Genomic DNA, 27,004 nt, shown 5'->3' with positions numbered 1-27,004 from the left:
CCCAGCTTCTGGTAACTGATCCATGAGATCATCAATTCTCGGTAATGGGTACTTATTCTTTATGGTGACCTTGTTCAGCTGCCTGTAATCCACACAGAGTCGCATACTTCCATCTTTCTTCTTTACCAGTAACACTGGAGCACCCCACGGAGAAACACTTGGTCAGATAAAGTTCTTACCCAACAATTCCTCTAACTGAGACTTCAGCTCGGCCATCTCTAATGGTGACATTCTATAAGGAGCACTTGAGATTGGTCCCTTCCCAGGCACCAATTCAATAGCAAACTCGTCCTCTCGGTTAGGTGAAAATTCCTCAATATCATCGGGAAACACTTCTGGAAACTCATACACTACTGAAATCTGATCCAACCTTTGATCATCACCCGAAACACCCGCGGTTAACAACAGGATACCCTGACATTCGATTCCAGAACAGTTCACCATCATCGAATTCAAGTAATAATTATTTACCACGATCGGCCCTTTTGTATCTTCTGGCATAAAGTACACCGACTTTGTAGAACAATCAAGCAGGACATGGTTCTCAGATAACCAGTCCAATCCCAAGATAAGGTCAAGACCGATCATCGGTAAGCAGATTAAATTATGGACAAAATTACGCTGCTTGAACCTAAACGAAGCTTTCGGGCATCCTAGCCTAGTTACCATGGCTTCATGGGTAGCATTATATACGTTTAGGTCATAACCTAAGGTTACGATCTTCAATCCTAACTCATGGGCTTTCTCAAATGCAATGAATGAATGCAATGCTCCCGAATCAAATAAAGCATTTAAAGTTTGACCAGCCATTTCACAGTTACCTCGAATGAGTGTCTTGGATCCCTCTGCACCCACAGCTGAGGTGGTGAACACCCGACCAGTTTGTTGTGCTTTCCCAGCACCTTGTTTCTGCTTCTCCGGACAATTTGTGGCTATATGCCCCGCCTTTCCACAATTGTAGCACAAACCCCATCCGGCCTTGCATGGTACTCCCGGATGGTGACTCCCGCACCTAGTACAAGCTTGCTCATTTTGAGGCTGTTTTCCAAACCTTTTCCCTTGGGAGTAGTTGTTGTTGGGCCTCCTAAAAGAACCTCCCCTTTTGAAAGGCGGACCTCTAGGTGCAAAGCTCTTCCCTCGGTTGTGTGAAAATGATCCTTTGTGACTCCCTTTCTCAGTGGCTGCCCTCTTCACACACTCTTCAGCAACCCTACACTTATTCACCAACTCGGAGAAAGTTCTAATCTCCATTGTCCCCACCGAACCGAAAATATCGCTCCGGAGTCCTTCTTTGTACTTAACACACTTCCATTCCTCATATTCCACCGGAGTCCCTTGACACATACGAGAGAATCTGAACAGCTCCTCAAACTTGTCAGTATACTCAGATACGGACATAGTACCCTGCTTCAGCTGCAATAATTCAAGCTCTTTGGCCGTCCTAGCAGAAGTCGGAAAGTACTTCTTATAGAACTCCTCTTGGAAGACATCCCAGGTGATATAATCATCACCCTACTGCAGGAGGCGTCGGATTCCTTGCCACCAATGCGACGCTTCACCAGTGAGCAAATAGGTAGCGAACTCCACACGCTGCCCTTCAGGTACCACTTGCGCTTGCAGTGCTCGTTCCATATCCTGAAACCATGTATCGGCCTCAGTCGGGTTAGTGGTTCCCTTGAACTTAGGTGGATTAACCTTTAAAAAGTTCGCCAGTGTCATCGGGCCCTGAACTCCACCTCCGTCATTACCATGGTTGTTCATCTATTGACCAAGAGCCTCAGCAGTGGCTTGCATAGCAGCAGCCATGTTCTCCAATGCAGTCATAAAGTTCACCAGATCATTAGGGTTAATCTCCGGCGCACGAGCATTATTACGACTCCTCCCACGACCTCTACCGCGTCTACGAGGCGCCATCTGGTTCCTATACACACCAAACAATCGATATTAAGTTGATCAGTCTCAATATCGGAAGTCTAGTGCTTCAAAGTCCCAAATGTATGCTCATGAACATTTATGCCAATTATATCAAGTAGATATACTAACAGCACATAACACACATACAGAGAATGCACAGAAGCATAGTCAGTCCGTCCCTCAGGCTCTACAGGAACGAACTGCTCTGATACCATAATGTAACACCCTACCATACAGAGTCTTATGCTTAAGTCATAATTCAGAGATGGCAAGGTATTACGACCTCTAAAACAAAAATTTAGTACGTATAGTAGTATGAATAATTGGTTATAACTAGGAGCCTTTGTAGAAAAAGGGGTAAACAAAAACCATAACTCGAACGCGCAACACTCCGATCGATAACGTAACGAGCAAAGGATAAGCTAACGCAAGATCATATATATATATAAAGGAGTGTCAAAAACAGGAATATCAAGACTCAAAATCTGGCTGCGAAGATAACCAGCCCGAGCATAGCAATATATACATATAATAAAATAAGGAAAACCCCAAAGGAAACCCAAAGGGACACAAATACAGAAATCTATTCTCCAAAATCCCCTCTAGAAGGAGTCATCACAGTTTGTATTATTTAATGGAGATAAAAGTATCTAAACAAGATATATAAACCAAAACAGAGTCTCGAGAACAAAGAATCTTCGCTAATCCAGAAGTCTCCAGCATTCCTTAACGAGAAATTGATGAGAGATTGGAAGAGGTTGAGCAAGCAATAAATCCTATTATTGAAGATGATTCCACACCAACTAATGTACCATTTGAGATTGTTGAACCTTTCTCATTGTGTTGTGAAATTGATGTTGAGGAGGCTAGAGCACAACCTCCAACACCTGACTTGGACAATGAAAAATGTATAGAAGAAGTTGGTGAGCAAGGAATTGAAATTGATGAAAGCAACCAAGAGGAAGAGGTTGAAGTTGAAGAAGCTTGGCAAGAGGTGGAAGTAGTCAAGGAAGAGCACAAGGGAGTGGAGCTTGCAAGATCATTAAAAACACCTCTCCCCAAGCCATTACCATCTAACACAACATTCAAGTGGGTAAAATTCTTATCCTTAAGCTTTACTTTCCCACTTGAATATGGGTTGCTTGAGACAGATGGTCAACTTAGAACTCTTTGTGGCTTTAAGAGCATAAGGGAGATGGTTAGTGGTTGGAGTTGCCATGCAAGGTTCAATATGGTTGCATGCTCAAAGTTGAAATGCAAAGATTGGTATAGAGCTAGATTAAATGGGTCTAGGAAGTTATTTGCATACCTCAGTGAGAATTCGAATTGCTTACCACCCGAATGGAATAATGATTATCAACTTGAAGACGGGTGTAGAAATAAGATTTGGGATCTCGGCATACAAGAGGATCAACTTTGGGAGCTCAAAGCTTGTGAAGAACTTCATCAAGGCTTGGTGAATTTACTTGGAAATGTTGGAGCTTATTGGAAGTCCAAGCATTGGTGGAAGTTTTCAAGATGAGTTCAAGCACAAACCACCATGACAAGAAGCTCCCCAAATGTCCAACTTAAGGACTTTAACTAAAAGTGCTAGGTGGAAAACACCCCACCATGGTAACATCCTCTCATTTTTTCCTTTTCTTTATATTGGTAATAAGTTGAATTTTCAATTTTAGTTAGGTTTATTTAGTTTAAGTTGTGTTTAAGCTTGTTAGTTTATTATAAAAAAAATTTTGCTCCTGCTGCTCTCTGGTACAAAAACCAGAGAGTTGTGCTGACACTGTGCGGGTGTGGGGTGCTAGGCGCACAATCTAACCCACGTGTGCGCCTCGCTGACGCGTACGGGTCACTTGCATTTCTGGCCTTCCACGCGTGGGCGTACCCAATACGCACGCGTCGTCCCTGAATGCTGCCTCTTGTAACACCCTACCATACAGAGTCTTATGCTTAAGTCATAATTCAGAGATGGCAAGGTATTACGACCTCTAAAACAAAAATTTAGTACGTATAATAGTATGAATAATTGATTATAACTAGGAGCCTTTGTAGAAAAAGGGGTAAACAAAAACCGTAACTTGAACGCGCAACACTCCGATCGATAACGTAACGAGCAAAGGATAAGCTAACGCAAGATCATATATATATAAAGGAGTGTCAAAAACAGGAATATCAAGACTCAAAATCCGGCTGCGAAGATAACCGGCCCGAGCATAGCAATATATACATACAATAAAATAAGGAAAACCCCAAAGGGACACAAATACAGAAATCTATTCTCCAAAATCCCCTCTAGAAGGAGTCATCACAGTTTGTATTATTTAATAGAGATAAAAGTATCTAAACAAGATATATAAATCAAAACAGAGTCCCAAGAACCAAGAATCTTCGCTAATCCAGAAGTCTCCAGCATGCCTTAACGAGAAGCCTCGCGTCCTGCATCTGAAAATCACAAAATCCGCATGGGTGAGAACCAGAGGTCCCCAGCACGGTAACAGCTTCCACATATATAATACATAATAATAGAAGAAAGCTTAAGGCAATCCTAGAACTTCCTCCAGATAATATCAAAGCTTATAAACAAGCTAAACCATAAGTGGCAACTGACTAAAGATCCTTCAGTCTAACTAATACTTCCCTTTCCAATTCCTTCAGACCTCCCAACCACCAGCAGGAGTATAATATAGCAAACACAGTTATATCAGACAAGAGATTTACAAATAGGAACAGATAAGGCATTTAGACAATTAGCAAGTAATATGCAGTCAAATAGGCAATCTCAAACAATTCATGTAGTATGCTTATGATGCATGCCTATCCCTAGTGGCTGATGATATCATCTGTCGGTTATAGAGCCAACCCGACAAGTCCTGGTAGCTAACCATTGGACTGTCCCTCTGTCGCGCATCCCCAACTCGAGTTATACTCATCATAAACTTGATCATAATCATGATCCATATCCATCACCTTCACTGGTGAATATTTACGGGGGCGAGCTCATCCGGGCTTTTCACAGTGCCCGGCCACACTTACGACATAGGGTCAAAAGAGCTTCGAGTCTCAACCTAGAGCACGTGGTGGCTAGCCACTGCTTCCTCCCAGGGAAACCCTCATCTCCGATGGTGGAAGTGCAAACATTCACAATTCATTCAACAGCATATATACATTTATACTTAGCCATAATCATGGCTCCGCCGTAACACGGTAATAATCTAGCCATCTGGCTCACGGTTAAATCCATAACCAGCCAATTCATTAACAATTACGGCCCTTCGGCCCATGGCACAACAAGCACTTCCACCGCCATTCTCCGCATCTCACCTAATCATCTTTGATCCTCATTGATCATTTATTTTTCCCTTGCTTCACTCGCAAGTTACCACATTCACTAGCCCTTTTTCTCATGCTAGGCATATCATAATGATTCAAGACATAAGTGGTGAGATCGGAGGCTTAGAAGTATGAAATTTGGCTTTTAAAACTCAAAAATCAACTTTGGGATGAAGACAGGGCCACGCGTACGCACACTCCACGCGCACGCGTGGATGGCCTTAAAACTCATCGACGCGCAAGCGTCATACGCGCGGACGTGCGGGTTGAAAATAGCCAAACGACGCGCGAGCGTCAACCACGCGTACGCGTGGGTGCTCTTGCGCCCCTGGCACAACTCTGGTACAACTCTTTGGAAAATGGCTGGGCATTTGGTGCAACGCATCGACGCGCTCGCGCACACCACGCGCACGCGTGAATGGTGCTTTCTCGAAGAACGGCACGTACACGCCAAGTGCGCCTACGCGCGGGGGGTCATTCTGCTAAAAATTTTCTAAGTTAAAAGCTGCAGAATTCACAGATTCAACCCCCAATCTTCCGACGGACATAGCTTTCTCATTTTAAATCGTTTTTCACCCGTTCTTCAAACGGCAAGGACATCCCGGATCCAATTTCATTTCTAAATAGATTTGGCACAAATCAGAGATCCGTAGTCCAAGTTATGTCCCGTCAAAGTATGCCCAAAAACTATATTTTCATACAAAACCATAAAGTGCCATTTTCAAAACAAGCCACTTTCAACTCTTTTCAAAATCAATCAAAACATGCCAATTTCATCCCTTTTCTTTGAAATTAATCAAAATGTACCAAAATCAACATCAAGCTATCCTCAACTCACACATTGATATTTTACCAAATTTTCCAAAATCACCATCCAACCATTTTAACACTTCTCAATCAAATGGCTAAAGGACAAATACAATATCATGTCCTACATCCTCCCTCATCCCAATTTCCAATAATACCATTTCCAATCAACCATCATTATACATAATCAACATCATACTCACCATCAACATGGTATCACCCATCAATTCAACCTCAATCATCCATCAAGCATATATCACAACATGCATTTCTCATATATCACACAATTAAGGCATCAATATTCATAATCACATATATGATCACATCATATATCTCAACCATTCAACAACATCAACAATTCAATGCCTATCTTAGGGCCTCTAGCCTAAGTATTTCCTACAATATTACATATTAGATACGGGAAACCGAAACCATACCTTAGCCGATTTTCCACGCTCAACCGGAGCACTTCCGAACCACTTGTCCACAAGCTCTCAAGGTCTCAATACCTCCAAGAATAGATTTTATCACACAAAACCCTCTCCCAAGCTTTTCAAAATCACCAATCAAGCTCCAATATTCACATATACACAACCTAAGCCACAATCATCATACCCATACACAACATCTCAATACCCAAACATCATAGAACAACAAATTATACTGGGGTTGAGAATCTTACCACACCCAAGGTTCAAGGAGACAAGATTAACCTTCTCCTTCAAGAGAGTTGGGTCTTATAACATCAAAGAACCCAAAATCTCAACATTTCACCCATGAAACTCGAAAACAAGGGCTGGAATTTCGAAGAGCAAAACGTGGCTTACCTCAAGATTGATTGTATGGGTTTTGTAGAGCTCTCTGCGGTGAACGCGTGGCCACAAACGGTGCGACGATCGGAGCTCTAGATCAAAAGTTATGGTGGTTTGAAGATCAAATGAGAGAAAGAACTTGAGAGAGTGTTCTTCCCTCCATGGCCTCTATTTCAGCGTGTTTGAGTGATAAGTGAGGAGAGAGAGTGCTGAAAACTAGAGTTTTGGTTTAGTTTAGTTGGGCCAAGGGCCCACTTTGGGTCCGGTTTGACCCGTTCGGTCCAATCTTGGTCCGATTTCTATAAAATTGGTACCAAAATTCTCGTCTCAATCTCCTCTATCATATTAAGTCATAAAAATAATATTTTTGGCTTTCTAGAATAAATTCTCATTTATGGGTTAATTAGCCGTTAATTAACCGGGTCTTACACCTCTGGTACAAAAACCAGAGAGTTGTGATGGAACTGTGCAGCTTTCGTGTGTCTGGCACGAAAAGTAGTAATGTGTCACTTTTTATTTTGGGCCATCCATGCGTACGCGTAGACAATGCTCACGCGTCACATGCCTCTTTCTGTTTTCACGCGCACACGTGACTCATGCGCACGCGTCGCCTGCGCGACTTCAGCAGCCCTGTTTCTTCTCCTTTCTTCTTCTTTCCTCTCCCTTTCTCACTTTCTTCTCCTCCCTTCTCATCTTTATCCTCTTTTATTTTCTTTTGTCAATTGCAGTTGCTTACCTTTATTCATTACATTTTAACTTTGTGCTTCTTCTTATTTTCTTTTCTAAATTTGCTATTTTTCCATTGGTGTTGACTATTTCTTGCATTTTTTTGGTACTTTGTGACTTGTTTTGTATTATTGGGTGATGATATTTGTAGGTCAATGCTTCTCTTTTGTGATACTTGTATTCTTTGTGTATTGATATGAACTCATATTGTCGTTCATGACCCACTCTTTCTTATTTGAACCTAATGCTCCCGAGTGCTCTCTTCATGCTATTTACTTATGCTTAAACTTTACTCTTGCATCAAGTTTTAGTTGATATGCCATTCGCTTATATTGCTTTCTCACTTACATATTGTAGCTACCATGTAGTTGAGAACTCCACTCTTATTTGGTATTAACCCAATCTATATTTTATCTGTTGTGATATCTTTATTTTTGGGCTTAATCTTCTACCATCTCTCTCCTTTCAGGCTGGCCACCAAGAAGGGAAAGAAAAGCTTCTAAATGGGGAAAACAACAAGTCCTTCCGCACAATCCTCTGAAGGAAGCTCATCAATTGTAGCTAACCACCCTAATCCACCTTGCCCATCTCTTCATGCACCGAGGATGGTGCAATCTTTAAGTGTGGAGAGGTCGAGACCGACTTCCATGGGTAACTACTTCCTTGTCCAACACCAATTTTTAATTTTCTTTGTTGGTTAGTTGTTGCATTGCATTATAGATTACATGTGTAGTTAATTGCTTGCATTTATGTACTACTTGGTTGAAGTGATGAATTCCTTTTCAAGAAACTATTTTAGGGCATTTCACTAATTTGAATTAAAAATTTTTGAACTTGCTTGAAGAAATTTATTTTGGAACATGGTTTTAGAGCTTAAACACACGAGCCTAGTGAGCTTTTTTAACCTATTTGATTGGTTGCATCTTATCAACCAATGTTTTGTTTTGGTGTGTGTTGTTCTCTCTAAGATTGTGATATTTGTCTTGCTTGATTCTATATTTCCATTGTTTAATGTATGCATGCACTTATATGATTGAGGCCTTTGTTTCACTAAACTCACATACCCATATGGCCTTACCCTTTCATTATCCTTTACAAACCAATGTTGAGCCTATTTTACCCCTTTTGTTCTCTATTTTAGCACATCACTAACTCTAAGCAGAAAACAATGAATGTCCTTAATTTGAATCCTTGGTTAGCTTAGATTAGTGAGAGTGTTCATGATTTAAGTGTGGAAAAATTGGGTTTGGGACGCATGTTCATGCATTCAATACTTTAATCACATACATTGATCTCTCATATATATATTATCCACCACAAGAATAAAAGAAAAAGAGAAAAAAAGAAAAAAAAGGGAAAAAAAGCAATAAAAAAGGGACAAAATGCCCCAAGGTACATGGTGGTAGCAATGCATATATATTGTACTCAATTTTGGGATGCATGAATATGTAAAAAAACATGGTTAATGGGTAGTTGAATTTTGTATTTTGATTACATGGAGTGCTGGTGCACGGATTCCCACACTCCGTACAACTGAACCAGCAAGTGCACTGGGACGTCCAAGTAATACCTGAGGTGAGTCAGGGTCGATCCCACGAGGATTGTCAGCTTGGATCAAACAGTGGTTATCTTGTAAATCTTAGTTAGGCAGATAGAAAAGTTGTTTAGTTGTTTAAATGCATAAAAGTAAAATAAAGATAACGTTACTCAGTGGTTGTGAATCTAATAATAAAAAGGTGGTTAAGGATTCGGAGATGCTTGTTCTTATGGATCAATACTTTCTTACTGTCTACTCCAACTGTGAATAATTTCTTCTATAGCAGGCTGTATGTGATCAATGCCGGTTTGAGTGGCCGCCAATCTTCCTCTAGGCTGAACACCAGGTTTAGTGCACATCCAGTCTGAATGAAAGTGAAGCTCCTACAGTTCATCCCCTTGGTGATCCTACTCAAAATGCCACAGACAAGGTCGAATCTTCCGATCAGAGAATGTTGCGCCTTGATTCTAGCCTTTACCACAAAGACCCTAATCTCCCCATACCTCGGCTGAACTGATGTCTCGAGAAGTCCCCAACGAAGTAGTGGATTAACCGTCTAAGAGATGTATAATCAAGCTAGTGGTTCATTGATATCTGATGAAAGACGCTCGCTGAACCCATGTAGAATAGAGATAACTTTTGACGGTTCAACTCATTCATAAGGTTGAAGAACGAAGATACATCTTAGAAGAGAATCAAACACGAATTAAAATAGAACAGTAGTGCTTTTATTAATCCATAAAACTCAGCAGAGCTTCTAACCTTAACCTAGGAGGTTTAGTGACTCATGCTGATAGAAGAAATACAAAATGAAACATAAAAGTGGGCAAGAGTCTCTAACAAGGGTGGACTCTTGTCTATATATACTAATATAATAACTAAGGATTACAGAAATATGATAGGCTTAGGCTTGTAGTGCAAAAATTCACGTCCGGGACCTACTTGGTGAGTGTTTAGGCTAGGCTTTAGTGTCTCCCACGTGATAGGAGACTTCTTGGGCGTTGAACGCCTGCTTGGGACACCTTTGTGGGCGTTGGACGTCAACTGCTCTCTTTTGGGCGTCCAACGCCAGGAAAGGGGTAGGTGGCTGGCGTTGAATGCCAATTTTGGGCCTTCATCTTCAAAGACAAGTATAGACTATTATATATTGCTGGAAAGCCCTGGATGTTAGCTTTCTATAGCCTTTGAGAACGCTCCATTTGGATATCTATAGCTCTAGAAATGCTTGCTTGAGTGCACGGAGGTCAGATCTTGACAGCATCTGCTATGCTTTCCTTGCCTCTGAATCAGACTTTGTCAAAACTCTCAAATTTCAGCCAGAAAATACCTGAAATCACCATAAAACACAAAAACTCATACTAATCCAAAAATATGAATTTTACACTAAAACCTACGAAAATATAATAAAACTTAAACAAAACATGCTAAAAACTATATGAAAATTATGTCAAAAATCGTATAAAATATCTGTTTATCAAGTGTCTTAGGTTAGGTGGGACGTTTAGGTTAATCAAGGATTTGGATTTTAGTCCACTTAACCAAATACATTCCTACCTTGACCCTATCCCCATTACAACCTTTGAAAAGACCTCTTGATATGTGCATTCATGCATTAAATTTTTGTTGATTGGTAGAAGAAGAGCAAGCCTTAGAGAGTAGGATTAGTAGAGAACCGAGAGAATCAACCCTCAAACACTAGAATGATCAGAGTGTATATACTTCCAATGAGGGTTTGATGCTCGATCCTTTATTCCCAACTTTCACAAGCTTTCTTCTTGCAAGTCTACTTGTACTATATTTTGAGATTTGAATTAGTGGAATCCCATTCATATTTGCTCTTGAAAGCTGTATTTACTTTTAACCAAGTAGGTAGAAGCATTTAGCATATAGTTGCATTCATATAGATAAGTTGCACTGCATAAGTCCTACCATCCTTCCTTCACTCTTTTGGTTCTCTTGAGTTTAGCATGAGGACATGCTAATATTTAAGTATGGGGAGATTGATAAACCACTATTTATGGTTTATTTTGTATTGAATTGAGTGGATTTTGCAATTATTCTCCCACTTATTCATGTAAATTGCATTTTTTTAAGTTTCCTCCCTAATTTTGTGCTGTGATTGAAAACATACTTCCTAGGCCTTTAAATTACTAATTTTTAATCATCTTTTATTACCATTCGATGCTGTGATGTGTTTGTTAAGTGATTTCAGGGTTTATAGGGAAGGAATGGCATAGAGGATGGAAAGAAAGCATGCAAAAGTGGAAGGAACACAAGAAATTGAAGTTTTGAGAAGCTGGTGTTCACGCGTACGCATGGTTGATGCGTACGCGTGACCAAGCCATAACCAAATGACGCGTACGCGTGGCTGACACCTACGCGTGGCCAGTGCAGAGTCCAAGCGACACGTATGCGTGGCTGACGCGTACGCGTGACGAGCGTCACGTGCCTCAGTAAAGTGAATTCGCTGGGGCGATTTTTGGGCTGTTTTTGACCCAGTTTCAGGCCCGAAAATGAAGACAAAAGGCTGCAGAGTCGAGCTGAAAAGAAAATCATTCATTCATTTTTACAATAGTTAGGTTTTAGATGTAGAATTCTAGAGAGAGAGGCTCTCTCGTCTCTCTAGGTTTTAGGATTTTTAGTCTTTTTTCTTCTTAGCTTCATAATTTTATCTTGCTTTAATTTAGTTTTCTTCTACCTTTTATTATTCTAGTATCTTAGTTTATCTTTTCTTGTTGATTTCTCTATTTTTCCAATTTAGTTTATGAACTCTCCTTGTTAGATTTAATTCCCTTTTAATGCAATTTGAAGTATTTCATGTTTATGACTTCTTTCTTTAATTGTTGGTTATTGATCCCTTGCATGTGTTAGTCTTATATTTTACTATCTCTTATTAATTCTCTATGCTTTTATTTTGTACCTTCCAAGTGTTTGATGAAATGCTTGGTTGGATTTTAAATTAGATTTTTGTGTCTTAGCTTGGGTTGATGATTTTGAGACTCTTGAATTATCAAAGTCTCTTGTTGATTGGTAATTGAAGATTGTCGGTTAGCTTAAACTTCACTAAATCTAGTCTCTCACTATGAGTTGATTAGGACTTATGAACTCAAGTTGATTGTATGCACTTGACCTTTCTCCATTGGTTAGAGGTTAACTAAGTGAAGGCAATTCACATCTACCATCACAATTGACGATGATAATGAGGATAGGACTTCTAATTCTCTTTCCTTGCTAAGAGTTTTTCTTAGTTGTTAGTTTATTTCCTGGTTATTTACATTACTTGTCTCTTATTATACAAACCCCAGAAGATACCTTTTCATAGCCAATAATTGCACACTTCCCTGCAATTTCTTGAGAGACGACCCGAGGTTTAAATACTTCGGTTAATTTTATTGGGTTTGCTTAAGTGACAAACAAATTAAACGTTGACCGAGGATAATTTGTTAGTTTAGATCTATACTTGCAACGCGATTTTCTTGAGAAATTCTTTACCGACGATTTTTTCTCCGTCAATTGTTCATTAACATCAAAACCTGATGCAAGGATTATCACTATGTGTATGTTTGGTTTAGCGTTCAGAAATGCATGTTTAAAATCCTTGAATGATGTACCAAGCTTGTTTGGATGATTTTTTTTTACATAATTTTTACCGAGATAAGTATTGTTTTGGTCCCTCACGTTGAGGGTCGGAATCGAACCCGTCCCCGATCTAATTTTCGATTTAGAATCATCATTAACGTTTTTTTTTTTCGTATTAAAATCGTCCTTTTTAATTTTTATTCCTAAACTACCCTTCCTTTTTAATAAAATTTAAAAAATTAAAAAAAAAATAAAACCCCTTCCCGCCTCCCCCTCCCCCACCCCTCTCGTCTCCCCTTCCCCCCACCATCCACCCCCACCTCACCCCCGGTCTCCCCCTCCCCCCACCATCCACCCCCACCCCACCCCCACCTCACCCCCGGTCTCCCCCTCCCCCACCCTCCGGTCTCCCCTTCCCCCTCCCCCACCCCTCCGGTCTCCCCTTCCCACCACCATCCACCCCCATCCCACCCCCACCTCACCCCCGGTCTCCCCCTCCCGGTCTCCCCTTCCCCCCTCCCCCACCCTCCGGTCTCCCCTTCCCACCACCATCCACCCCCACCCCCACCCCCGGTCTCCCTCTCCCTGTCTCCCCTCCCCCCACTCCAACCGTGTTTTATTTTTTTATTTTTAATTTTTTAAATTTTATTAAAAAGGAAGGGTAGTTTAGGAATAAAAATTAAAAAGGACGATTTTAATACGAAAAAAAAAACGTTAAGGATGATTCTAAATCGAAAATTAGATCGGGGACGGGTTCGATTCTCACCCTCAACGTGAGGGACCAAAACAATACTTATCCCATTTTTACCCTCAAACGTAAATTTAATAGAAGCAATATTTTGTAATTTTTGCTTTTAATTCTACCGTTAAGAATTGATTGCAAAATTTATTCTCTCAACTATCCTTCTTCGCCTTCTTCCTTTTCTATATACACGATGATCTTCATTTTATTTCTTAACTACCATTCTTCATCTTCCTCATCTTTTCTACATACAAGGTCATCTTCATTTTATTTCTCAAGTATCCTTCTTCACCTTCTTCATCTTCCATCTTCATTTTATTTCACCTTCCTCCTTATGGCTTCTCTATCTTCATTTTATTTCATCTTCATTTAATACTTCTGCAATTAAATTAGTGTTATATTTATATATTGTAATATATTTTTGTATTTTATGCACCTTATTATTATTATTATTTTTGTTTAATTTTATAAATTATTTTGCCTTTTATTATTATAGTTTATAATTATTAGGCATTATCAATTATGTGTATATATATATCTAATATTATGTGTAATTTATTATAATATATTATAATTTAAAATTCTGTAATATAAAAATTGTTAAATAATAATATTAAAAATTTAATCTAATTTTTACCATTTTGATAATTTTACATCTAAAAGTCATTTTGGTTATTGTTATCTAAATAATATTTTATCAATTATAATTACTCTTGAATCAAAATATTTATGTCATAAATCCCGTTGAAACAAAGTTTTAATCGAAATAATTCTAGTATAATCAAATTAAACTCAACTACAGTTTACAAAAGCTTAATCAAACTAACTCTATATCTTATATATCAATGTCAAATGCAATTATATGTGTTTTCAATGTCTTTTTATCTCTGTATTTTTAAATGCAATTATATGTTTTTTGTGTGCAAAATATCTATAAATATAGGTACAAATTATTGCTAGTAAAAAATGATAATAGTTGCTGACTACGTAGCATTGCTCAATCATAAAATGAAGCAGATTTAAATTAAAAAAAAAATAGCATACACAATCAAGCAAAATCACAAACATAAGAATATAAATTCAGTCAACATGCCATTGCCATCACATTTCTTTGAGATATAAGGCACATAACAGCTCTTATCTGTACCTGTTGTCTGTCCAATGCCAGATCCATTATAGTTCCACTTTGAGATCTCAGGAGCATGTTCAATAGGCCTCGGTATTATCTAAAAAGCTTAAAAGTTGGATTGCTCATGAACAACGCTGCTGCATAGATAAGTTCCAAACAATGATTGTGATCACATACCTTTATTTTAATCCTTACACGTCGCTAATGTGCTCTATGCTTTCCTAGTATTACTGCACGTGCTCTAAATTATCGCTGCTCAATTTTTGCCACCGATCCATTCTATTTAATCATTTTCTCCTTTGAATTCACCACCACCACATTGATAACCACCACCTCCATATTCTGCTCCACCACTATAGCGGTCGCCACCTCATCTACCACGGTAATTAACTCCTACCTCAATGTTCATTGCAATGCCACCACCACCACGATGATAGATTCAAAAAAAAATAAGCGAAGAAACAACTATACAAATCCACTGAATAATGAATATTGGGGTTATAAATATACCTTTTTTTTGTCATTCAAATTTTAAATTTTAAATTTCTAAGTTTTTGTTACTTGTTAGGTGAAGAGAAAATAAATATTGAAATAGAGAATGGATAAAAAATAATCAGTGATGAAAGAGAATCAATTGAAGGAAGAAATGGTCAGAAGTCATGAAAAATAAGAAGCAAAGTTCACTTGAAAAAAATAAATAATTGAATGGGAGACTACAAATGAATTAATGGTATAGAAAACACTATAAAATATCCAATTCTCAAGTTTTCTTTATCAAGATACTTTGAATCACTACCCGAAATGGATAAGGTTTACTGTCTTAGAGTCTCGTGATGGTAATCAGTGGCTAAGAGAAGGGGGGTTGAATCTTAGCCCCTTTTTTAGCTGAGTATTGATTTCTGCCTTGTCTTAATGCTTCAGGAGATATTTCTGCTTTTTCGTCTCATAACTAGTCAAGAGACATTTTCTTTTTGTCTCGTAACTGATTAGGAGATATTTTTCGATTTTGTCTCCTACGCAACAGAAACAAAAATGGAGTAGAAGAGAAAGAGAGAATCACACCAAGAAGTATCCTAGTTCAGCTACTAAGTACAATGCAGCCTACATCCAGTCTCCATCACAACAGTGACGGAATTTTACTATAGTCAACTGATTACAGACACAATTCTTCCCTATGAACTACCCATTCTTATCCGGGACAAGTCCAGAATCTATCCCCAAAACTAAACTTGAGTTGGTTACCTACCAACCTTTCAACCGTAAAGTGCTAACACAACTTGCAAGAGAATCCCCACAGGATCATGAAACACAACATAGATATACAAAGGAACTCTTAGACATCTATGGTTTTTTTTTTTTTTAATTTTGCACTCTCTGCCTTTTTCCTTTCACTGACTTTTTTTTACAAACCTCACTCTGTTTGCCTTTTTCACCATGAGACTCAGACAGACAAAACTAAAGAAAAGAAAACAAAATGTAGCACATTAAAGGAGAAGAACTTCTGTTAGCTTGGGTAACTATGAGAACTCTGTGCTTACTCTTCTTGTCTCATCCCTTGGCCGTTCACCCTTATTATAGAAGGAGAAGCTTCCAAGATTGAAACAGGTTCAACTAAGCCACCAACATCTTCTCCATCACACAAGGCCGGTTCGGACAGAGAGAAGAGAGAGGGAAACTGAAAGCCAATCAACATGCATTTACCTCTCTCTCATCCCTTCTCATCAAGCTTCATCAATCTGAGCCTTCCATCTTGATTTTGTCCCCAAGAAAGAATTCTGACCCCTGATGAACTCTTGATCCTTGACAGCTCCATCTGTTCTATTTTTGCTTCCTCCTCCACATAGCTGCAGTAGCTACCTTCTGTCTTAGATGAACAAAAGTGGAAACGAGCATCACCTCAGAGATCTTCTTCTCTGACCGAGCCGATTGCTTCTACAATTGGTATGAAGATCCTGAAGCTTCTTTTTCACATCTTCCCTTTTGTGGCAAAAATCTCAGCAACAGCCATGCTTTAGATCTTCTTTTCTCGAGGCCATCATCATCCTAGCCTCTTCCTTCTTCATAGCTTTACTATTATTGAACTTCTCTTCTGATAACTTGCTCTTCCTTCTTTCCTGTTGATATGACCGAATGCAAAGAGAGAGATGAGAGAAGAGAGAAAAAGCTTTGGATGCAACGAATGGAATTAAAACAAATTAAATCCCACTTCCATTCCTCTATGCATAGTAATGTGTGGAGCATTACAATCAAATCAATTTGAACTTTCTCTTTCCTGTTACCAATGCATGTAATTAAACCAATTTAATTTTAAATTCCATTCCACAAGGGAAGTAGGTAGCCGAACTCATCATGCTCCAATTCCTCTCTTTCTTTTTCAATTCGGACCAACCACTTTGTTGGACCAAGAGGGATTTGTTTTGGGCTTCATATTAATTTTCTGGCCCAATTATCATTTGCAATACAAGAATAATTCAGTCACAATGCTTGAAATATTTTTGTACCAAAGGCTGAATATTTCCTTAACATTTTGGGCTAATGTTACTTGTGCCCAATAACAAAATCTGCACATTAACAAAATTATTAATCAACCAATTGGAATAAAAAATTAAATTAATAATTTTGTAATTAACATTTTTAATAATGTTTGATCATCATCATATTTCAAATTTTTCAAACTCAATATCTCGTAATTGAACACCTCACTGAAAGTGTAGAATTTGATGAATAAAATAACGATTTAAAAAATGAAAAAATTCAAAATATAGTAGATTTGAACAAAAATTTGAAAAACATCAGACGAAAAATCTTGAAATTGAAAATTTCTGAAAATCGAAAGTGATCAAACCTTGCTTTTAAAGAGCTTATTGGGTAGTCCATTGCAAAATTTCCAGAATCCCCATAGTCGTAGCAGATTTGCATTTACCATCACTGCCATACATGCCTCCATGGTTACAATCCCAAGCCATGTGACCCATCCCACTGCAGTTGTAACAATCACAACTGTCACCATATTCTCCATCGCCACCACCGTGATCACGATGACAAATTGAAAAAATAAAAAATGGGCGAAGCAATTAGAAGAATATAGTGAATAATGGAAGAAGGGGTTATAAATATGCTTGTTTTTTTATTCAAAATTTAATTTGAAATTTTTCGTTCTTCTTACTTGATATTAAAGGAATGAGTTGAAGAGGAAGAGTTGTCACAGGAAAATAAATATATGTAGCAAAGAATGAATGAAAAAATAGATGGACATTAAAGGGAGAAATTGAAGGGAGAATTTTTAGAAGACATTAAAGACATTAAAGCTAATACTACTTCATACATAACCCAAATATTGATGCAGAAGAAATGAGGGAATGTGAGATCATAGATGATACACCACATAAAGAGCACCATAATCAATTTAACTCTCAAGCTCTCTCCTGTAAGACAGTCGGATTTTCACTACTGACAACCCTATATTAATAGTTTAGTATTAGATAGGTTTGATTTTTCTAATTCATGTACCATACAAACACCACTCATTAAGAATCCTTATTTAAATGGATTCAGAAGTAGTGGTAGTCGCCAACCTAATCCAAATGAATACATGAATATTGACTATAAGTTGGTCCATTTTGACCTATTTCTGGAATGCAACTTCGATTCATTTGGAGAATAACCACCTCCCTTAGGTTAAAATGCCCAAACGAGGGACACTTGTATACTAGTTGCACATTCAATCATATTGTGTTCAAGTCTCCAACGATTTTATTCCCTTGCCATATATATCTACATCATTCGTAAATGAAGATGTTAAGATGTTGATAAAAAGAAATGAATAAAAAATAAACTATATTTATTATCTTTAACATTTTTTAAATTCTTACAAACTACCTCTAACAATTAATTTAATTTAATTTTATATTCAACGTTTGAAATAAAATTCATTTATTTCAATTCGTAATCAAAATTTTAGGGTCAAAAGGTAATCAAAATTTGCTTTTTCAATTTTATTCCTATTAACCACTATCATACCCTTTTCTCTTCTCATTATCACTAATAGTAGCATAGCGGCAATGGAAGACAAGAGCAACACTGCATTGGTAAATGGAGAAAGAGAAATTCAGTGGCAAAGGATCGAAGAGGCAAAGGAGGAGATGATAATGGTGGTTGTGGAAGGAAAAGCAGAGTTGTGGGTAGAGGTTACCTATTTGGGACTGGAAATGATGAAAAGTGAAAGAATGATAAAATTAAAAAAAAAAAAAAAAAGAAATTAACTATTACTAGTCAAAAAGATAATAAGATTGAATTGAAATGTATTCCAATTATTGAAAATAAAATTAAATCAAATTAAACATTAAAAATAATCTTAAAAATGTAAAAACATAAGAATAAAAAATATCTTTTACTCGTAAATAAAGCAAAAGAGAAAAAGATTATAAACTTTGATATCGTTCCCAATGTTTAGGAATGACTTAAAATTTTCCTTTTAAAATATTTTTGTTTTTTGTTCTAGTTTTAACCTCTTAACGTTTTTAAGAATAGTTTAATTTTGTCCTTCTTTACTTACTAACTACGTTAATATTTTTTAGCATTAATCAAACTTTTCATAACCTTCGGTTGACAAAATAGGAAAAGAGCATTCAAATTGAGCATAAGCACAAAATGAGCTCAAATGAAGAGCTTAATTGTTCTCGAAAGATCACCCATAAAGAACAACTATTCTTGCAAAAGCATCCTGAGAAGCCCAAACAATTAGACTACTTACTAGCCTTGGCCACCAAAGCTATCACGACTATCATGTTGCCATCCATAACCCTGAGCTTCATGCCCAACATCACCAGGATAGTAATTCTGCTTCATGTGTGACATGTGGGGTGGAGGCGGTGGTGGCGGCGGGAGGCTCATGGGCTGTGGTGCCAATACGCCTTTGGCATCCCTTGGATCCACAACCATACCACCCGGTCCTTGTTCAAAAGGCACACCACCAATTCCTGCATGCCAGGGCTGGGGATAATTTCCAGGGAAATTTGGGCCACCTGGGACCCCTTGTGGGAAACCCAGTAACGAACTCTGGTCTCCACCCATATCAGATGCCGAATCCTGCCTAGGTATATCATAGGGAGCACCATAAAACGGTTGAGCACGATCCTGTGGGTAAGGGGGATAACCAAATGGCATAGGAGGGTTCATCATTGGGTTTGAAGCAACCATTGTAGGCATGTTGGGACCAGAATGCATTGGTGGATACTCAGGAAATGAGGTCTCTGGACCAATTGATTGCTGCCTGTCACCAAACAGGGAAGGTTCTTGGGTGGGATGTGGCATGTCAAAACTTTGTTGATGGAAGCTCTGATGAATCCCTAAACCAGAGCTTGGCATGGAGTCAGAAGGGTGATTTTGTTGACCAAAAAATGGTGGCTTTGGCTGCAGATTTCCCCTTGAAGGTGGTTGATCTCTTGGTGGCTGTCGACGTGTTTTGTCTTCTGGATCATGCTGCTGCGAATTTGATCCAGGAGAGAAAACTGGCCTTTGTGGACCTCGAGCATCTGAAGCCGTAGATTGCCTAACACTCTGTACCTCGGACTCATTTCCATCTTCTTTATCTGCATTTGGTCGAAGGAGGTTAGAGTGGCTGTCTTGGATATGAGACTCAAATTCAGCCTTCTTCAAGAAAGACTTGAGACAATGAGGAGCTGCACATATGAGGATTCCTTCCATCATTTTGATTGTCTGAATCTTTTGGATTCGTTCATCACACCTATGTTTGAAGGAAGATAAAAATACATTTCTTGAATAAGTAACAGATGCTATATATAAATGAAAATTCTATCCATGGAAGCTATGAGATGCAAAAGCAAATTCCTCTGGGCCAACAATAAGGTGGACATACCTCTTTTACATGCATACTTAGATACCAGTTTCTACATTATGCAAAATTGACAAATATATATACATATATTGGTACTGCTTGGATATACATCATTCACACCTATTCAAAGTGGCAGATCTTGAATTGTGTCCAGTTAGCCACTCAAACATGTACAAATCAAAATCTCAACCTTCACAAATCTGCTGTGGATGAGGTGGCATGTATGAATGTAGCCATGTAGCAAATGGACTGTGTAGTGAATACAAATGCACAATATTTAACAAAAAATTCTGAAATATATATATATCTTCAAATTGCATCTCATGCCTGACGAACAAACAGTACATGTATTACAGCCTAGTCAGGTTGAAACCAATATCTATATCAAGCATTATACTCCAAAGTAAAGTCCTGAAGAATATAGAGAATGAATTGAACAGATAAAAGTATGTTTTGCATTGCTTTTACTGTATGATGTAGATTTAGAGACAAGAAATATGCTTACAGGTAGCACATTGAATCACTTCTAGCACAATCGAGACAAAATGCATGCTCACAAGGGCTCTGCAAGACCATAAGCCTGTTAGTTTGCAGTGAGCCAATATCAAGGTATTTAACAAGTTCAACATCTCACTCGTGGGCACCAAGGAAAAGAAAGAGTAACTAAATTAAAAACAAGACAGGAAATGACATATCATTAGACAGGTCCACCTCAATACTGCTAGTCTGCTATAATAAATTGTCATTTTCAAGCAAATTTTGAATTACAATTCAAAGTCACAGATAAAATAACATCCAGAAATGCCACACAATAAATAATACGCTAGCTATATGAACATATGAAAAGGAAGCATATAACAAAACAGAGCAGAAAAATCAAGTTTATCAATAGTGGTAATGGATTGCGGTTCTCGCGATTTGCCAACAAATTGCGATGAAAATATAGTGGATAAAATTGCGGCTTATAACAGAAGACATATCAGCCTATAATAATAGTAATAAATTAAAAAAGTCGGCAATTAAATATTTACATTCTAGGAAAGGTAATGGGATCAGGAATATAACAGACCAGGGGCATGAGATGAGGGGGGGGGGAAAGGAACAGAGACTAAAGAACATACAGCTCCTAATAGCCTCCTATATCCATAAAGGCTTCATTTAAAAATTATCTGTAGATTAAATAGAAGTGAAGAGCCACTCAAAACACCATGTCTAAAAATTTTCATGCACGCTAAAACTTTGCCAAACAAATGACCTTCTCTCTCTTGCAAGTTTATAAAGTACCCAGAGATACTCGGCAAGAGTAACAATGAGATTTCAAGTAAGAATAACTATGCAATATTCAGTTCATGGTGACTACACTAAGACTTTATTTGGTAAAGCTTTTGAAAAGCACAAGCACCTCATTTTGTATAAAAAAGATCATGTGCTTGTACCTGTAGCTTTTAAAAGTTAGAGGTGCTTTTGAAAGCACCTAAAGAGGTGTTTTTCAAAGTTAGCTTGTGTTTTTTTTTTTTTTTTTACCAAAGATAGGAGACTCGAACCCGCAACCTCTTAATTGAGTATGGGGAGACTATGCCATTTGAGCTATAACTCATTGGCAAGTTAGCTTGTGTTTATCAAAATAAAAAAGTTTAATCTCATATGTTAATAAATATTCAAATTTACTCTTATATTTATGTCTATTATGGTCTTTCTAAATTTACAAGCTATTTTACCAAATACAATTATTATTACTTGTGCTTATTGAAAACCATTTTTAGTTTGATTCACCAAACATAAGTGGAATAGCTTTTAGAAAACTATTTTTCAAAAACCGGTTTTGTACTTTCAGCTGGAACGCCTCTTGCTCATAAACTTCTTTTTTCCTTTTTCCATGTATTACAATGTTTATTGAGGGGGCAACCCAGGTTACGGCAAAGAATATATATTCAGAAGTAACCAAAATTTAAATTAAGTCTGGAAACTTGAATGAAAATAAATAAATTAAAACCATACAACTTGGGCTCTACCATGACCAAGAATCCTAACAAGCCAAAACATCAATTGAAAAAGCAGTCTAACATGTGCATAAGTAGTTTACCAGTCGTCCATATATAGCAATTGGAAAATCACAGCGAACGCAGAAATGGACCCGCTCACCGAGCTGGCGGCGTGATCTACGGCCCAACGTCTTGACAAGCGAAGCAGCAGTAGCTGATCCAATGCCCTTTGCAACAGGTAGATCAGCAAGAACCAGATGGTCAGGGCAAGCGACGGTAACAGTCTCAACAGGTGGGGGCTTAACCCCTGCCGACCCTTCTGAGGCAGGAGCCTTACTAAGCCGAATCTGAAGCATGTTTCAACCAAATTTCTTCACTCAACCCTTCAAAGACAGCACTTCAATTGATCAGCCTATTATTCTAGCAAACTTTGCCTCTTCCTCCTGCATTTGTTTTTTTGAATAATAAAACAAATCAGCAATGCTTTTTTTTTTTAATATAATCAAAACAGAAATCACAAAGGAATTTAAAAAAAAAAAAAAAAGGCTAACACGATCAACATTCCAAATGTATTACATGCTGCAGATAAACCTTAAGTGGAGTAACATGCAGAAGCTCTAGAAGAAATCAGAAACACGCAAATGATGTAGAATTAAATAAAATATCAGTAAGACAAAAGAAGACAACACGAATTAGGGCTCACAAGTTCTAGTTTCTCAATGAAAGAATTTAAAATCAATTTCCATGATATTATACCTTTGTCGTACAAAATTTAAACCCTAAAAGAATTTTAATAGTTGTTGTTCTCAACGGGTAAGGAGGTTCATTGAAGAAGAAAATTGAGCATGAGAAGGAGAGTTGAATGAAGAAACTAACTTGGAGACAGGAACATAGAAGAAGGTTGGAATCTGGGATTTGCGTTGCTTTGGGTTTCTTCCGTTCTTTATCGGTTTCGTTCGCAACACAGGGGGCGCTTCCCTGACAATGCGATTGCGAGTTAACAAAATATGCACATTTTGAAAATAATTTTCAATACTTATGAACAAGGTTCTGAAAACCGGACCAGTTATAGAACCGCTTTAGCTATTGGTTCACTGGTTTACTGGCTCAACCGGTTTAACCATGGTTCAACCGGAAAAACCGTTTTATAATAAAATAATAAATAAATTATAAATAAACACTAAAAATAAAAATAGGACAAAAATAATTTTCTATTATTCCACAAGGCCTATTGATACCTGAAAAAGTATTTACCCTTATGATTATCAATTTGTCATTCAATTAGTTACTAATCGAAATTTAAGAAAAAGCTCCACTGTTCCCCACTACATTGCCTTAACACAAATCCTGGAATACACAATGCTCTCTTAATTCCAAATTAAACTTGAAAAGTTCAAAATCACACCATGTATTCAAAAGATAAATAAATAAATAAGATAATCATATTCTGCTACACATAGAAGCCTGAACAGGAGTGATTAAGATAAAAGTTAATATCAAAGTGGTGCTTTACAATCCTAGACTACTTACAGCCATCAAATACTGCTAAAATTGACATCAGGATGTGTAGCATCATGTAATTCACTCAAGTAAATCCTATTGGAGAAAACTTGAAAGTTGAAACCAATCCAAAAATTTATAGTACAACATAATGCTTCTCAATGTAGCTAGACTAACACAGAAAAGTCACACAGTTTAGCAAATCATTATTGCAAGCCAGTCTTCTGAATAGCTACAGTTATTCCCATTCCTCCCAGCAACCACTAATGTTGAGCATTCAGGACTTGGCAACAGCATTGAAAGGGAATATGACAGTAACAGTTTCTTGCAAGTAAGGGAATCATACATGCCACAAAAATCCCCATAATGATAATGGAAAAAATCACCTTCAAGATATGAGAAGAATCCCCCTTGCTGGACCAGTTTAGTAGTGATCAAGTATATATCACTTCATTAAATAATGGTATTAGTTACTAATACAATCTGTTAAAACTTTTTGGTAAAGGAACCCATCAGATACTACAAAGGAATCAAGCTGAATCTCTTCTACAATAGCTTTCTACAGGCAGGGACAAAAATAACAAATTTGAAAGGTGAAGGGGTTTCAGGTCGGGAGGGTTGAGGAGGAGAGGACTAAAAATTAACAGAAAGAAAACATATAATAATTAACCACCTGAAACAGACTTAAATATTATCAGAAGACACATCATTAGACATGAACAATTCTCAGCAACAAAATTCCAAGCAGTGAACAAAAAGAAACGCAACATGCAATATCCTTCTCTAATTTACCAGACAAAAACAGAAAAATAGAAAAACAAAGAAATCCACCTACTGACGGAGAATAGCAGAACAGAAAAACAGCAGAACCAGGGCTAATCAATAACCAAATAATCACTCAATAAAAAATTAAAACCACACAACATTCAAATTTTCAATAATCATTGGATGATTTTTGAGCAAAGAACGAAGAACAAAGAATGAAAAAAATGAAGTCATTACCTTCGATCTAAGCAGTATGAGCAGAAGGGCAGCAGCGCGACCGAGACGGAGACCAGGCGACGAGCACGACGACGAACGGCGGCAAAAGCGTGGCTGAGCAAACGAAGATAAGACGGCGGCCGGCGAATTCGAGGAAGAAGTTGCGCTTGGTGAATGAGGAAATGGGTTGGAGACTCGGGATCGACGCCCAGACGAAGACGGTGGTGTTGAGCGCGACGAATGCCGGCAGAAGAGCAGCGGTGGGGGAGCAACAACACGCACAGCCCGAGCACTCACTGGCGGAGGAAGGCGCGAGCAGCCGAGCAAGAGGAGAGAGGCGAGATGCGAGCACACGACGCGGAGGATCCGGCGAGAGGCCCGAGAGCACGAAGACGGAAGTTCTCGAGTGCGACGGACGGCAGCAGCAGTCTCTCCCTCCGACAGACGGCGACAACTATTGGTGGTGGCTAGGGTTTGCTTTCTTTGGTGGAGGCTAGGGCAGTTTGCTCTTTGCTGAAGGAAGGAGTTGGAGAAGGGGGGATAACGCGTGCAATCCCTTTTTCCCTTTCAAGGAAGGAAACGACGTCGTTTCCTTTAAACCGGCCGGGTTCCGGTCCAGTCTGACCGGCCGGTTACTGACTGGTTTAACGATTCTTGAACGGTTTATGATTTGACGGTTTTACACTGGATCGGATCGGACCGTTTTCTTTGTCGGTTTCCGGTCGATCGGTTTGACCGATCGGTCTGATCCAATTTTTAGAACATTGCTTCTGAATGTTGCCATTTTTATTATCTTTTATATTAATTTAATTTAGGCTTAAATAAATTTTTTTTCTTATAAAATATTTTCTTTTCTTTTTATATTAAAAAATGATTTTATTTCAAGATAATTTAAAATAAAATCTATGATAATGTTAAGAAGACAATAAACAATCAATTCAAATAGTCCAAACTTACCTTATTTAACATTCATTAATTCTAGCGATAATTAATAAATATTAAATAAAATAAATTTAAACCATTTGAACTAATTTTTTATTATTTTTCAAACCAGGGCTGGCATACAAGCCTTTTTGGCTTATAGGTTCATACAAGTTGGCCTAAGCCCAAAAAAAACAACCATCACATTAACGTGCATGTAAACCATGATTCTGAAAATCGGACCGGACCGACCAATCGAATCGGTCGAACCGTGAACCGACAGTATTAACGGTCCGGTTAACCATGTAAAACAGTAAATTAAAAAACCGCTAACAAACCGTTGAACAGCCGGGAACTGGTCGATCAGACCGAAATCAGAATTAGCCGGTTTGGATGAAACTATGTCGTTTTGGTTCCCGCACGACCTTCCTTCCCCTTCCCTTCAGTCTTCATTCCAAACACCTAACCTAACAGCTTCTTCCCAAATCGAAAAAAGTTGAAACAAGAAACCTTAGCTTCTCCACCACCGCCGCAAGGACTACCGCCGTCCGTTGCACTCAGGCACTACCATCATCGTCTGGTCGCTTGGTCTTCATCTGCTCCGTGACCCTCCTGTCGCTGTTCGTCGCGTGCTCAGGCACCATCGTCTTCGTCTGGTCATCGTACTCGAAGTTCTTCCTCGAGCTCGAAGTCTTTCTACTCTTCGTTTTCTCAACCGCAGGTTCTTCCAACCCACCACCGTCTTCTGAGTCGTGTTCGTAGCCTGGCCCCTGTCTCCGTCGCAGTTCTGCCCCTTCTGCTCAAAAGAAAAACCCTTCTCCGTTTCAATTTTCTTCCTTCGAGTACAAAGAGCAGAAGCTCAACCAAGAAAAAAACCCTAGACTTCGAAGGTCAGTTCTCAGTTCACTACTAACTTCTTCTGCGTTTTTTATTTATGCCATGTTCAATGATTATTTGATTATTGATTATTTGAATGTTGTGTTTTAATTTTTTATTGAATGATTATTTGATTAGTAATGAGCTCTAGTTCTACTGTGTTGCTATTTTTGTGTGTTGTGACTTTTTATTGAATGAGCTCTAGTTCTGTTGTGTTGCTTTTCTGTGTGTTGCTGTGTTGTTGTTTTATGTGTTCTTTATTTTTAATTGACATGCATTTGAGTAAAGTATGCTATTTTTTAGTTTTAATTTCT

General features: G+C 38.2%; 1 protein-coding gene across 3 annotated transcripts; it reads right to left on the bottom strand.

Moving 5' to 3' along the window:
* Nucleotides 1–19,132: 19,132 nt before the first annotated feature.
* LOC107639505 (RING/U-box superfamily protein) lies at nucleotides 19,133–25,462 on the bottom strand. 3 transcript variants are annotated; one of them, XM_016343020.3, is made up of 5 exons: nucleotides 24,915–25,408; nucleotides 23,289–23,390; nucleotides 22,514–22,855; nucleotides 20,936–20,994; nucleotides 19,133–20,319 (listed from the first exon to the last, which is right to left on the bottom strand). In XM_016343020.3, the coding sequence occupies exons 3-5, from the start codon at nucleotides 22,766–22,768 to the stop codon at nucleotides 19,326–19,328; spliced, it is 1,308 nt and encodes a 435-aa protein (XP_016198506.1). In that variant the 5' UTR covers nucleotides 22,769–22,855; nucleotides 23,289–23,390; nucleotides 24,915–25,408; the 3' UTR covers nucleotides 19,133–19,325. The 3 variants fall into 3 exon arrangements, with proteins under 3 accessions (XP_016198506.1, XP_088340149.1, XP_016198507.1); XM_088484023.1 differs by lacking the exon at nucleotides 24,915–25,408 and adding an exon at nucleotides 23,943–23,961; XM_016343021.3 differs by lacking the exon at nucleotides 23,289–23,390 and having other exon boundaries at nucleotides 24,915–25,462.
* Between the last annotated feature and the right edge of the window lie 1,542 nt (nucleotides 25,463–27,004).

This window comes from Arachis ipaensis, chromosome B4 (assembly GCF_059453495.1).
Source record: "Arachis ipaensis isolate K30076 ecotype BB chromosome B4, ASM5945349v1, whole genome shotgun sequence".
Classification (NCBI taxonomy): domain Eukaryota; kingdom Viridiplantae; phylum Streptophyta; class Magnoliopsida; order Fabales; family Fabaceae; genus Arachis; species Arachis ipaensis.
This window is presented reverse-complemented; position numbering and strand designations above follow the sequence as displayed.